Genomic DNA, 15,643 nt, shown 5'->3' with positions numbered 1-15,643 from the left:
AAGAACGGAGGAAATATGAGTTTTAAGGGTGGAACACCATGGGATGCTATAATCTAATATACTACCTCCGTTACATAATAGTTGCAACTTTGGAATATTTTATCTCTCACAAATATTGCCCAAAGTTGCAACTAATATGTAACGGAGGTAGTATGATGATCTTGTACATGGTATCAATCCTGTTTTTAGCTTCAGAATGGCCCATATAGACCCAACATCATTTAAGCCCAAAAAACTTTCCCACAGCGAAGTGTCTTTCCATGGAGCCCAACTCTCAACACATCCCAGCTCAGCTTCTCCTCCCTTTAGCCCAATTACTCTAAAATTTTGATTTTTGCTCCAAATTCTCTTTTTTTTTAAAAAAAATAATAATTATAATAAATAATTATCATAAGAGAAATTATATTGAATATGGAGGTCATAACTCATAAGATTCTATTTTTCTCCAAGACATTTTGTCATTATGTCTTCATTGATCTCATTATATAAAACCATGCATGATGCATCACGTGTGTATAATTTTAGTGCCATATAATTCATGTTATGAGTTATGACTACATAGGACGGTCGAACGGAATTTGTTACTAATTTAATTGAATAGAAAAAATGTTAGATCATCCAGCTTGCTTGATTAATAATTCCATTATTAAAAAAAATAAATAAATAAATAAAATAAAATAAAATAAAATGAAAAAGAAAAAAGAAAAAAAAGTAGAGCTTATATATATTAGTGTTGACCTTAGGATTTATTTTTGTTAAATGAATTGATTATTTATCACAGTGGTTTGATTGACGTTTTATTTTAATAAATTTGAACCTATAAATCTTTTATTTTTTGTTGATCATATACTTCACTTGTTAAACAAAGGATCACAAATTACATTTTGTTTATTTTCTATTGATAGGTTGTTTTTACGATGTCAATATTTTTGTTTCTTAATGAGGGGCATGTTGTATACTTTCATGTGGACACTGCTCCACTCCTCTCCTCCCATGGCTTATATTTCATACAATAAACTCCAAAATGACTCCATGCTTAGATCAATATATCGAAGATGGATGTACTCATGTAGTGGTGGCAAGTTAGGGCCTGTTCACATTTACTTAATTTCAGTTCAGTTCAATTCAGTTCAGCTCCAATCAGTTCAGTTCAGTTCGGTTCCAATCAGTTCAGTTCAGTTCAGTTCAACTCTTAATTTCCCTCTCACATAAAATATTCATTTCAGCTCAATTCAGTTCAGTTCAGTTCAGTTCAGTTCCAATCAGTTCAGTTCAATTCAGTTCAGCTTCAATCAGTTCAGTTTAGTTCGGTTCAGCTCAGTTCAGTAAATATGAACAGGCCCTTAACCCTTAATCTCGAAATTATTGCTAATCAAGATGACAAGATGTACTCCTCATGAACTTAGCTTGCATTTTTGTTGTTATTCCAAATTCATGTAATTATGCTAATATTCTTCCATCAATTCCGGCAATTAACACTTAAACATGAATAGAAACTATAAAAAAGACTTAGATAAAATGAATCTCTTTTGGTCAACATGGAGTTTATTTTAATCTTTACATTCATCACTATGAAAGCATTTCGCTACCTGTCATAAGAATATAAATTATATCATTAATGTACCCCATATGACGTGAATTAATTAGACAATATAAATTTGCATAATTGCATAAAGACAAGTTAATTAAGGATTATGTTATATGTAGCACATATATATACTTAGTAACACATATATATACAAATTAATTAAGGGTTATGTATTATTATATGTATCACATATATATAATAATACTTCTTAATACATAATTATATACTTTGTAACACATATATATATATACTTAGACAAATGAAGACATGGCAATCTCAAGATAAAACAAATAAAATACGTGTGCCTTAGACAAAATATATCTCTAAGAGTTTCAATGGAGTCAAGTGGAGATATAAAGCAACAACACATCAATGGCAAAGGAGGGTGGCTCAGCTCCATTCTAATCCTTGGTTTATTTCTCTCTCTCTCTCTCTCTTTTTTTCTTCATTTTACGTCCCATGTTTATAACATCCTTAGCTTATTATTCACTGAGCTAGTAATGGATGCGAGTGTTTTCCTTTTTTTTTTTTTTAATTTTTTTTTTCACCCGATTCACCCTTTAGGCTACTCTGAATTCGGGGATCAATTATGGATGGTTAGGTTTTCTTTATTAAATTTGTTTCATAAGTTAAATTATACATATGTTAGTAACATCTTGTTATATTCGTGTCGACGTATACATTTAAAAGAGGATATACTAGTCGATCAGCCTGATTGACTTAATATGCACATCAGGTGGCATTTTCGGTAAATGGACAAATTTGTAACTTTCCACAGATGGTGCTCACACGGAAGTTTTAACTCAAATTTGTTGACTAACGGCTAAGATGGTCAAAGCATTAACGATCTTCTCTGCCGTTTCTTCACTTTACCAAACTCCAACCCCCAATTTAATTGTCACCTAGTATCATCTTCTCCGACATCGCAAAGTTTTGGATTTCACTGTAATTGTCTCCGACAAGACAAATTAAGCTGTGGTTTCATGCAATTGGGCTCTCGGAACAACGAATCCGGTGAACGAAATATCCAAAAACATATCTGATTCACATTAATATTCAAAGTTAAACGAACTATAATTGAAAAACACGAATTCAAATACCTGCTATTCGAATTTGTGATGTTCGATAAAACTTAGATCTGAATGGAAATGAGAACTGGGATGTCATCGGAAATGGGATGATCAAAACTGAGAAGGATCGGCCATTAGATCTGAATGAAATTAGAAATGGGATGACAATGGCGTTTGTTCTTTAGCAACAACGATAAAGGGTCTGATTGAAAAAGAAAAAAAAAAAAAAATCAAACTTTCCGTTACTTTGTGCAGCTAATGACGTTAACTGCCAAGTTGTATGGCCCACAATGGCACAATTCCATCCATTAGCAACATCCGTACAAAATGAATACAATAATATTATAAGGTACGTTGTGTGGCCCACATATACGACTGATTGACAAAATTTTGCCAATCAGCCTGATTGCCAGGGTCTGGCTCCATTTAAAATGTACCTCAACATTTTGTAACTTTTTCTTATTGGTAATTGATGATATTAAACATTGTTTGGAAAAATTAAGTTATCTACATTCCTTGTGATTTTGTAATTAGAAATTTAGAATATGTTTGTTGAGTCGGGTATATGTTAACCGGTTTTATCTAGGCTCGATAGGTTCTTACTTAATTTGAGCTCGAGCTAAGCTTAACGAAGCTTTGATGATGGTGGGTTGAAGCTTGGCTTGATTAAGTATCATTTTGATGTGTAAGTTTGATCGCGAGTAGCTTAAAATTCAAACTCGAGAATGAATCGAGCTAGATCAAATTAAACTAGAATTTATAAGTATGATGAACATGTAAGATCTATCAAATAAAGTATAAATTCCAAATTAAACGAACAAAAAAAAAAAAGAAATTTATGAATTATTTACTATAATTTTTTCACTAAGGTATATGTCAATTGCAGGGTGATTTTTCTTCTGAAAAAAAGGGTATCCTTTAATTTAACTTCCCTCTATTAATTTTTAAAAAATAGTATTATTATAGTTGCGAAAAAAAGGCTAATACTTATTTAATTATTTCAAATCATTTAATAGTTAACTTATTTTGTTTGTAGGAACAAGTTTGGGACTAAATATAGCATCAGGAGCATGGTATTCCAACTTAATAGTGTTCCTTATCAATGTTTTTAATGTGAAGAACATCGCTGCTGCCCAGATTAACAACATCTTTAGTGGATTAATATTTTTGTTTCCCTTTGTCGCCGCCATCTTTGCTGATTCTGCTTTCGGATCCTTCTCCGTTACTCTCATTTCCTCCATCATTTCATTACTAGTAAGTACTTTTTCGTTCTCTTTTAAATGCAACATTTTGACTTTTACACTTAGGGTCTGTTCTGATTGACTGAACTGAACTGAGCTGAACTGAACTGAAATGAACTAAATTGAACTGAAATAAACTAAATATTTTATGAGAGAAGGAAATTAAGAACTGAATTGAACTGAAAATAATTTGAAGAGAACAGCCCCTTACTTGAACTAGTTTTGTTGAATTATGGTTCAGAAAACATATGGTCACGTGTGATCTTGATTACGAAAACAAGTATATGAGTTCTCACTCGAGATTTTGATTTTCAGGGAGTACTTATGTTTACCTTCACAGTTACAATCAAGTCATTGAGGCCACCTCCATGTGCAACTAACTTATCAACTTGTGTACCACCAACCATCTCCCAATACTCCGTTCTCTATATATCACTAACACTAGCATCAATTGGACTCGGAGGAACGCGTTTCATACTTGGGACCATGGGGGCTGATCAATTTGATAAGCCTAAACATCAAGCAAGTTTCTTCAATTGGTTTACGTTCATCTTATATGTTAGTTGGATCATAGGATACACCCTTCTTATTTATATTCAAACTAGTATAAGTTGGGCCCTTTCCTTCTTCATAGCTCTTGTTGCAAATCTGATTGCCATTGTCCTCTTCTTAATTGGATCACGACTATATCGAAAATTTCCACCTCAAGGAACCCCTTTCACTAGCATAGCAAGGGTTTTTGTTGTTGCCTTTAGAAACATGAAGATTGTCAAACCAAAACATGGAGGAAATTGTTATTTTTATGAAAGTGAGGACTCAAAACTAACCTATGGAGAGCCTAGTGAAAGTCTCAGGTACGTACTAGTTATAATATAATGTTGTTCTATTAACAGTTGTAAATTTAGTGTTTTCATATCTTATCTTATTTGAACTTCACATTTTAATTAGTAGAATAAAAATGCCTTATTAGACAGTAATCTCAAGCCTCAGAGTACACACACGGGTTAACCTACCAACTCATTAGGTTAGGTGTACCGCGTACTCTTGGAAAGAGAGGAGAAGAGTAAGACACAAACTTTTACTACTAAAGCAGGTGTTTATAGTTGGTTATGGGATGTCTCATACTACCATATGATCGATCATTATCCAAAATTAACTTGCAAATCCATGTACAATACTATATAAATTTTGATGAGATTTGTCACTAGCTAGCTAGGTTGGTTTTGATATAAGTTTTTTAAGTTGAATATTTCATTTTGAAGGTTCTTAAACCGAGCAGCGCTCATAAATCAAGGAGATAATCACATAAAGGGCACCAAAACAAAATCTTGGAGCCAATGCACCGTTGAAGAAGTAGAAGACCTAAAGAAGTTAATCAAAATAATGCCAATATGGTCAAGTTGCCTCATATTAAGTGGTGCAATATCGGTTCTCATGAGTTTCGCGGTGCTCATGGCATTAGTCATGGATAGAAAAGTTGGTTCTCAATTCGAAATTCCAGCAGGAGCTATCCTTGTCATCACCTTTGTAACGACGGCTATCACCTCCTCTACACTTGATAAATTCTTATACCCTACATACAAGAAATTGTTTGGTCGACGTTTGACTTATTTACAAGGAATTGGGGTTTGCCATGTTTGCAACATTCTTGCCGCAATAGCCTTTGCTCTGATTGAAAGAAGACGACTCAAATTACTTGTAGTGTACCAGGCCACATGACGGACCAACAAAATGTTGTCGCGCCATTATCTGCCTTATGGCTCGTATTTCCGTTAGCCATTATGGGTGTTGGCCAAGGACTATCCTTTTCTCCGGAGGTTGCATTGTTCATTTGTTCTATCAAGAATTTCCGAAGTCACTAAGAAGTACATCAACTGCTATGACTTCATTGCATATTGCAGCTGGTTTTTACCTTAGTTGGGCATTCATTGATTTAGTGAGTCGAACAAGCAATTGGCTACCAAATGATATAAACTTTGGTAGGGTTGATAATGCTTGTTGGGTACTTGCAATTTTAGCAACTGTCAACTTCGCTTATTTTCTTTTATGTGCCATTTTGTACAAGTCTAATAATCCGGATTCGGCAATGAGTGAGGTTAATTCTTTGCGTAGTTGAGAATTTTTACCTTACTCCATAATCCATACTACTAATGATTTACCACACCACAATGTACTATAATTCTTGATTTATTAGGAAAGATATGATAATATCTTTACAAAATATTATTTGATTATGCAAGATATATTTTCTAGTTTATCTTAGGAAAAGATAATTAGTTTCCTAAGTTAGATAGGATTTGGTTTCCTTGTGGCTCAAGGAGAAGTCTTGTATAAATATGGATGTTGGTGCAATATTATGATCAAGAAATACAATTCTAATTCTTCTATATTCTCTTAACATTGACATGGTATCGGAGCTAAGGTTGCTTCATAAACAAAAGTAAAATTTTTTTTTCACAATTCTAATTCTTCTATATTCTCTTAACATTGACATGATTTAAGTCAATGTTGTACTTGTTGGGAAACAAACTTCTCTGTTTTTTTTTTTTTTTTTTACACCAAATTAAAATCATAACTTACACTATAACTTAATTGAGATTTGGGGAGATTAACCTAGCAGTATTTCCTTTAGTTTTTAGATTTTAGGTTGCATATATACTTTTCATAGTATCTAAAACATTTAGCTGCACATATTTGCATGGTTTACTTAAATTACGGGTCAAATCAAGTTTCTTGTCAAACTCGGATTGGGTCTTGTTGGCTTTCATGTTCTTATGAAATATGAATATATATGGTATTGAACCTATGTAGTTCCTTTACCTAACCTAACAAATTAAAAAATTGAGTTTCGCCACATGTCTTTTTGGTCTCCTTATGTGCATGACGTACCAAGTGTATAGTACAAAACAAATTAAATAAAGTGTACAAAAATTTTGACATTACTCAAAATTTATTTTGGTTGAACTTATTTTGGGTTCAGTAAAAAAAATAGGCCTGAGTTGACAAACATTTGGTTTCAAATTAATTTTTGATCTAGTCATTGGCTACTTTTGTTAATAATGATGAGTCAGATAAGATTGAGTTACAAGTCACCATGGATCAGGTTAATAATAGGTTGTGTTGGGTAATAAACAATTTGGTTTTGGTATCAATTCAAGTTTGAATTGTTGTCGAGCCGATATAAATCAATTATTGGCTAATATCAGGTTAAATGTAAGTCGAGTTCGGTTCATAGAGTATTAGGTTAAGTTAGTTTTAGTCAACATCAGGTTGGTTTAGGTTGAGTTATAGTCCTTATAGGTCGTAGACTTAGCAACCACTTCGTTCAAATTGGGTATGGTGAAGTCAATTCGAGTCCACTATGTATTTAGGTGTGTTCGGGTTGGATTGGGATGATTCGGGTTTTGGTATGTTCAGGTTAATAGATAATCAAGTCAGGTCTAATTTTGGGATGAGACTTTGAGTCAAGTTCAAGTTGAGTTAATTCTGGTGAATAGATATATAGCTAGGTCGGGCAAATTTCGAATCAAGACATTAAGACAAGGAAAATTTCGGGTTGACACCTCATATTATATAATATAGCCTTGGATCATTTTAGGTCAAGTTGGTTTTCTAGTTGAGGCTGTGGGTCAAGTTTTAATCAGGTCATTTTAGGTAAGTCAAACCATTTAACCCCTTTCAATTCATTCATCAACTATTTTACAGTATTTTCCACCAAAAATCTGATTTATCTGAATTGGTGGCGCCTTTTCAAACGGCTACCTGAAAACAGAAGATGTCGACGGCGAGATTCCTCTTCACAAATGGCGTCCTTTCACCATCTTCCGATACACCGTCAGTCGCCACCTTCCTCGAAACTCACCCAGGTTTTCTCTCTCTCTCTCTCCTCTCTTTCTTCTCTTTCTCTCTCTTCCACCATTGAAGCTAAAACCCTAGAAATTCAACAATTTGCAGGTGCTTACACCACTACTCGGACCCACAACAATGGCAAAATCCTCCTCTTCTGGGACCGCCATCTCAAGCGACTCTCCAATTCACTCCAATTTCTGCTTAAATCAAACCCCCGCCTCGTTTTTGGGGCCCAATTTTCTGGGTCTTCCTTGTTTTCGTCTTCTGTGAATTGGGATTCTTTGATTCTTCGTCGTGTTAATGATGCGATGAGGGTTTCGCTTCCGGTTGCGGTTAAGGAGAAGGGTGAAGGGGAGGAATTGGCGATTTCGACGCTTGTTGGAGGGAATTCTGAGGAATTGAGTGGAATTCAGGGGGAAAATGAGGAGGAATTGATTGATAGGGTGTTGGATGTGTATGTGCATATTGGAATGTATGTGCCGCCGGTGTTTGGTGTTGAGGGGAATGCGGCGCGATTGGCTGTGGTTGGGTGTAGGAGGGATTTTGCTGAGGCTAAGTACTCTGATTGGGCAAGGTTTGAATATCTAATTTTGTTTGTTTGATTCTTTTCTCTTTTATTGTTTATTTGTGCTATATTGTTTTAACCTTTGTGTTTTGATCATATCAACATGTTAGTACTTTGGTGTGTGTATGAATATGAATTATATGAGTTTAATAGAAGCAATATTAGGAGGGTCAATGAAGCAGAAGTAGCTTTCTACACCTTGGTTGAATCAGATGATTGCTTTAGGCTTGCCACTGGATTTTGAGACTTAAGGAGACTTATATTCATGTGAAGGGGTAGAAGTAGTTGTGAATCAGTTAGGATCAACATCAAAACTTTTGTAAATGTGGGCTTTCATCATGACTGAGTGTACTTAATTATTAGATGGTAATATATAAGGGCTTGTTCTCTTCGGATTATTTTCAGTTCAATTCAGTTCCTAATATCCTCCTCTCATAAAATATTCAGTTCAGTTTAGTCAATCAGAATAGGCCCTAAGTTGAACTAGAGGCCATGAAACAATATTTGAGCGCCTATTTTCCTCATGATGAGTTACTAGTCTATGGACTTAATCTTTGTAGGGAAAGAAGTGGGAGGTGAGGAGAAAGGGAGATGCAGTAGGAAGATCAGGCTGGTTATCCATAATGCTCTCTGCATCTCCTTTCTTTATGTGCCCCTTGATGGCCTTGTCTAAACAAGAGCCAAGCCAACTTTGATTACCAAAGTGTGATTTATTTACTGCGTTTTATGGATGTTGTCCGGTCTTACACATTTTGAAAATGTTAACGATAAATGTATGACGCTTTTTTTGCTGTTGGTGTGTATTCTTTAATATATAATTATATGCTTTGCATAAGTAAACCCTGAGAAACCCATGCATAGAAAGTTGCTGCTAAAAGAATGTGTGCATGGGCATTTCGTGGTTCTTCCTATTTTTTATGCTGAAATTTTTTTTGGCTTTAACCCCTGTGGTCATTCTGAGTTGTAATATGGGAAGCTATGTTCTAGGTAGGCTAAGGAAGCCATTGGAAATGTTGAGACCTCCTTCTGCTACCGAACTTTTATTGTCAGACAATGGTGATCGAATACTTGAAGGGTCGATAACAAATTTCTTTGTAGTTCGTTTTAAGGTGAGAAGTTAATTATTTATAGGTATCATATAGGAACGTGACCTTTTGCACTCCATAAAGAAGCCCCTGTAAGCAGGATGAGATTTCATTCTGGTTCTACTGACTTTTAATTACAAGAAGAGAACATTAAAATATGATCCTGTTATAATTTGTATCTTTATTTTATAACTTAGTTTACAATATCAATTATACAGTATCAGTTTGCACAAGCATGATTTATATTTTTGTAGTTTGTAAGTTTTGTTGAGTCCTTTATAGTTTACAGCAACATAAAATATCGAAAGAGGAGTAGGGGACATGCACAATGCCATACATCTGGTTGTGGGCTAATGGTGCTATAGCTAATTACTGAGTTTATCCATGACTTTATGAGAAGAATTATTGTCATACTAACATGGTGTTAGTGAAGAAATTATGCCACTCCCCCCACTGCTCAAGCACTACTATTTTTACTTTTTTCATATTTTCCACACACACACACAAAAAAAAAAAAAAAAAAAAAAAAAAACACTCGCTTTAATCCTGTTTTGGCCAAGGATGTAGGGTAGGTTACTAATTTCGGCCCACACAAACACTCAATAATATAGTAAATCATAGCCTTTCTCCTCCTCGGAATAAAATAAAGATATCATGTAGAAGCACTCCTGTATACAGCTGTTATATGTGGAATGGAGGAAATGTGTTACTCTGACTCTTCATTTCGCCTTAAGAATTCATGTTGGAATCCGACCCTTGGACATTGGTATGAGTATGTAATTCTGTATGACACATGAACACTTCATTTTGGAACAAAATTAGGTAAACTTTTCTTTGAATGGTTGTGTCTAGTACTTCTAGCTGCCAAGTAACATATAATTGTCATAATTATCCATCCATAGTTTCGGATGTTTTAAAAGTCAATAAATTTTAATCTTAAGATCTGATTGGAACTTTTCTATTTTGTGGCGATAAATGACAACATCCTATCCTTTTACTATATTTATTTGGTCTAATATTGATAAGGCTCATTTTATTTTATCTAGAGAACTACTTTATATCTGTCATTTCCTTGAATAAAATTACAATGTAACACTTTTTATAAGACTACCTTCAAAAACATCTTTAGTTTACAATCTGATTCCCATCTTCTCCCCTGAATTTACTATTTAGTCTTTTGTGTTATTTGGTTCCTTCTGTTTTACATGGGACAACCAATTCACTTCCATCACAAGCTTTGTCATTCAAGGTTTTCTTGCTTTTAGTCTTAACCTTCTTTGAAACTAGTAATGAAAACTTAACATCTTCAGTTCTTAAAATCTGTCATGTTACTTCAACAGATACTTGTTAGATGCTTAAATTTTTAATCGAGAGTTTAAATTTTGGTTGAGTGGGATTTGTGGTAAACATCTAATAATATTGTTTAGTTGATTAGATACTACCAACCCGTCAAAAAAAAAAAAAGATTAGATACTACCAAACCATGCAACTAATCTATTAGAGTTTGCCAGTTTTAATCATTAATACCAAATTTGGTATTAAACGATTATGGTTGATTGGTTATTAAAAATAAATAAAATAAAATAAAATAAAATAAAAACCCATTGGAATGCATATGCATTTAAGTTAAGCACTTAAGAATATCTTACACCCATAATAGTTATTCCTCTTTCCAAATTTCAAGTTTGAAAGTTAGGTCCTTATCCGGTTCATCATGACTTTCGTTCATCCTTGTTGAGTTGAGAACACATTAGAAATGAAGATGGAAAACCTGTTGTGCCTGGATGGCAGCACCAGAGAGTGAATAATTGTTGCTTGATACTAGAAGAATAGAGGGGTTTAAATCGGAGAAAGTAATTCAATGGAATAAGGATGGAGATAGTTCGAGACGTTTACATGACACAAGAGGTTAATGATCCGTTTCCTAAGTAAATGCTGTTATTGGTGGTAATATTTGAACCAAAATGTAGTTATAAGTTGAAAATTATTATGAAGTAGTTGTTTTAAAAAGGGGTATATATTTGATGGTTTCCTATAATTTTTGCTTTTATCAATTCTTCCTGTGAGTTTTAATTGAAAGAATAAAAATTCTTGAATGCAATGGGATTGTGAAATGTCATCTTTGTTGGGTATCTGAAATTGGAATATTAATAGGAGGGGGGAGGGGGTGATTGGCCTGGTATGGAGGGTGGATTTGTTGGTTTAAATGTTTAATTGTGACTGTGTGTGTGTCTTTGTGATTCTTAATTTGACCACATATACGCAATTAGGCATTCCTGGTGCTGTGATTCTTCTTTTTTAGTAATTGTTTTAATATATCGAGTTCTTCTTTTATTTTATTGTTTGAAAAAAACATGAGTTTCTATGCATATAGGGAAATAATGAAGTTACTGAGAAAAGATCTATAAATTCTGGGACTTTGCAATCATATGAATTACAGACAGCTCCTGTAAACGACGGTGTCCTTCCCGGTGTTATCCGCCAGTTAGTAATTGAGTAAGTGCACTCACCTTTTAACTTAGAAATTATTATAATGTCTCCCTGAAAAGCTTGTTAATATCTTAGTTTAAATGCTGATTTCAGTTTATTGCTCTTATAACAATCACTAATACAGTAATACTCCCTCCATCCCAGACTAATTCTTGGTTTGGCAGAATTTTCATTGGGTATAAGTCCCACCTCTCTTTCTTTCAAGTTTGTTCAATTTATTTCGGTTTCTTAGAAAGTTGAAGGTTGTTTTGGAAGCTTGTAGATAATCCTCCATCTGAATTTAAGGTCAAACAAATCTGCTTCATCTTTTTCACTACTCTAAGAAACTATATGTCCTTTATGTATCTTTCAACTTTTCGAGGAAAAGGCGTATTTTGTATTCTGAACAAGGGTAGGACAACTTAACTTCTAATTGGTAGGTTGCTTTCCTCCACCCCCATTAGATGAAAGGAATTATGGAGTAATATGACCCATATGAGAAAAGATTATTGATCATACATCTTGGCTCGTGCAATGGAATATATTGAATATATATTCTTCATATTTGTTTTGAAGCAACACACTTTCTGCTTCCCTAGTCAAAAATCAAGCTCTTGGTGTAAATTTGGTGACATTATCTGTTAATGCTATTTTTTAAAAACAGAATATGTTTGAGCAAGGGAATTGCAATTCGAGAAGAATCACCATCTTGGTCAGAACGTGACAGTTGGGAAGAAGCATTTGTGACAAGTAAATTTCCTTTCTGGTTCTATTGTATGTGAACTTTCTCCATATTTTTTCAAGGAAAGAGGCACCTTTGCTGCAGCCCTGTTGTTGGCTATTAAAAATTTAATAGTAATGATAGTATTAAATTTTTAAACTAAAAAAAAAAATAAAAATAAAAAAAAATGTGCATTCTGTATCTTCTACCTCTTTTCTTTAATATTAGGTATTTAGTAGATAGCTGTGTGCCATTTTGCTGTTTAAAATCTCTTGTTTTCTTTGCTGGTTAAATGGAAATTGAGTATGCATCAATATTTATAGAAAGAAGTTACTTGTGTTGTCTAGACCATTCTTTTTGGTCTTGATTCTTTTGCTTTAGTCCTTGCTACTCAGTCTACAGCTTTCTCTCATTTTCTTTTTGATCTTAATTGGAACTAAGAGATAATTGATACTCCCTATGTATTTGGTTTTTCTAATTTTCTTTCTTTGTATGTAACATATCTATAGTTGGGACATGTATGTATACCACAATTTGCTTGTTAAATTTGGTAACTTTGAATGGCATCCGCCCTAATATATTTTTGAAAGAAAGTTTAAGATTTGGATGTGAAATTTGTGGCGAACTTAAAGACATAACTCGACGTAATTTTTTTTTTTAAGGGGGTGGGTGTGGGCAGGGAAAGAGGGGAATGATTATAGAAATCCTTTTGAGTTATACGGTACTCCCAATTGCCTTACAAAGAGTTAGTTGAGTGCTATCAATATAAATGTTTGGAGTACTAAATTATCACATGCTTCTAGGTTTTCATCTTTTCTTGACGGTCTGTAAGTAACTAATTTGGACCTCTGTTTCTGGGGCTCCCCATTCAATTGATGTACCCATGTTGGGCATGCACCAACACCTTAAAGGTATATGAATTCTTGGCATAGCCTCTGAGAGATAGAAGCTTAATGTATAAATGCTTGATGTATCTGATTTGGATATTCTAAGAAGCCTGACAATTTTGAAATATCTGAATAACATAAACAACACATTAGTCAAGAGCTAGTTTGGTTGAATTTGGAGAAATATATTTTGACATGTTAGATCAGATCAGTTATTATTACAAAGCATAAATTTTGGAATCCTATAAATTTTTTGTTTGTTCCACCTAACTCCCTTTTTTTTTTGTCTGCTTTACTGTAGATAGTTTGAGACTTTTGCAGCATGTCGAAACAATTCAAGCCCCTCAATCATGGACCTCATTAGGATCAAAATCCTGGAAAGAAGTGTCATGGATGGAGAAGCATTTTAAGGTATGCATTTTCATTTCATTCCTGTACACTTCAAACCAGCATACTGCTATTATATAGCTTCCTCACCTTTTCTCTAATTTCACTTTATACCAAATTAAACAGGGGAGTCCAGGGATGATTACAGCATTAATCCAGGTATATTCAATAACGTAGATGAGCTTTAAAAGTGCTGAAATATCATTTGTCGTATTAGGCTGTTAAAATTACCTACAGAGGTATAAATTTGTTCAACAATAGTACTGCAATTTTAAAATACATGAAAGGTCCTAAGCTTCATTTTACAGGACTTTTCTGCATAATGTGGCCATTGGCGATTTGTTAGCTCAAGTTTCAGTAGTGTTATGAGGAATACATTTTCTGATCGTACACTGGAGGAATAAAATAAACTCTCTGCTTTGAATGATAAAATACTAATGCATTTAAGAGTGCTTAATTGTTCTTTTTATCTCTCCCCTCCCTCTTAAACTCCCTCCAAATTGGCTGCACCGTAGTTTCCTTCTCCTAGCTATCTGCTGAAAGGATGCTCAGTGGATATTGTGGAGTAATATACATTGCACACTGCTTAAGGTTATATGACAGCAAGGTTTTCCAATGATTTAGGTGTACACTGATTAAAAGGCTTGCCTAAAATCAGAGATGTGGGGTGCTTGTGGAAGGGTATTTCTCTCTGGCACGACTGGTGCATGTAGAAGTGTTGATCTAATCCATTATCAACTTAATCGTAAAAGTTCTGAACGAGTGGTTATACGTTAACTGTAACAATGAGCTCGTAGATTCACCATGAAAGTCCTATTTGATGCACCTCAAACTTTTTTAAAACATTGGCCCTAAGACATGTTTATAGATTAGTGCTTATGGACCTTACGGTTAACTATCTCGCTATACTTTCTTTCGTGAAAGACAGAAAGAGTAGACTGATGAATGATCTCTCTCTCACTTCTGATATACTTTTGCAGAATGAAATCATGAAGAGAACTGGACTTGAAGGCTATCCACTTGCTTTATGAAACAGGTTATTCACTGTGTAAGTTAAACCTGTGCGAATTGTTTATAAAGAAATTGATACTGTAATTTGTTACTTTTTGTGCTGCTAAAGCAAATTACAATCTGCCAAAAGATTAGGTGATTTTAGCCCCATTTTCTTTTAAAAAAAAAAAGTTTCCTGAGTGTAACTTAGATATTATAGTACCTTGAATCTTCTGTTACATCTTCCTGTGTTGTATTGATTCGTGTCGTGTTTTTCAACCTGCATTTCAACATTGAGCTGTATTCCAAATGCTTCACACCTGCACAATATTCTTCTAATAATATGGAATTTGAACCAAACACAATGCTGCAGCATATATTCTCAAGACAACACATATTTGTACCGCGTTTGCAAAGCTTAGTAACTTTTCTAATATAGGTAGCACCTAGCACGGACCCTTCTAAAGATGATTCTCCCATCTAAAATGTCTTAGATGTGTATCCTGTATTGGATATGTTATGGTATTACTCCCGTCTGCAATTCCTACTCACTAATGTACTTCCATCTCTTTTGATTCAAAATATATACTCTGTATTACATATTACTTATTTAGCTACATTTAAGATGTAAATTCACGTATTCATACACAAATTTACTACAAAGCAAGACTTGTCGAACAGAAAAGGTGGAAACTGATTTTGGCACACCCTAAATTGATTTTGGCACACCCCTATGTGAGAGCACAGTTTTCTATGCTCTTCTCACATAGGGGTGTGCCAAAATCATTTTC

The 15,643-nt window shown here is 34.0% G+C and overlaps 1 protein-coding gene and 1 pseudogene across 1 annotated transcript; both read left to right on the top strand.

Moving 5' to 3' along the window:
* Positions 1-1,923: 1,923 nt before the first annotated feature.
* LOC145594068 (protein NRT1/ PTR FAMILY 2.7-like) lies at positions 1,924-6,015 on the top strand (annotated as a pseudogene).
* Positions 6,016-7,620: 1,605 nt separating this feature from the next.
* LOC145594775 (uncharacterized) lies at positions 7,621-15,012 on the top strand. The gene is made up of 8 exons (XM_081651108.1): positions 7,621-7,765; positions 7,854-8,322; positions 9,305-9,422; positions 11,773-11,894; positions 12,532-12,617; positions 13,777-13,886; positions 13,989-14,021; positions 14,843-15,012. The coding sequence occupies exons 1-8, from the start codon at positions 7,675-7,677 to the stop codon at positions 14,891-14,893; spliced, it is 1,080 nt and encodes a 359-aa protein (XP_081507234.1). The 5' UTR covers positions 7,621-7,674; the 3' UTR covers positions 14,894-15,012.
* Positions 15,013-15,643: the final 631 nt, after the last annotated feature.

This window comes from Chenopodium album, chromosome 19 (genome assembly GCF_948465745.1).
Source record: "Chenopodium album chromosome 19, dcCheAlbu1.1, whole genome shotgun sequence".
Lineage (NCBI taxonomy): Eukaryota > Viridiplantae > Streptophyta > Magnoliopsida > Caryophyllales > Amaranthaceae > Chenopodium > Chenopodium album.
This window is presented reverse-complemented; position numbering and strand designations above follow the sequence as displayed.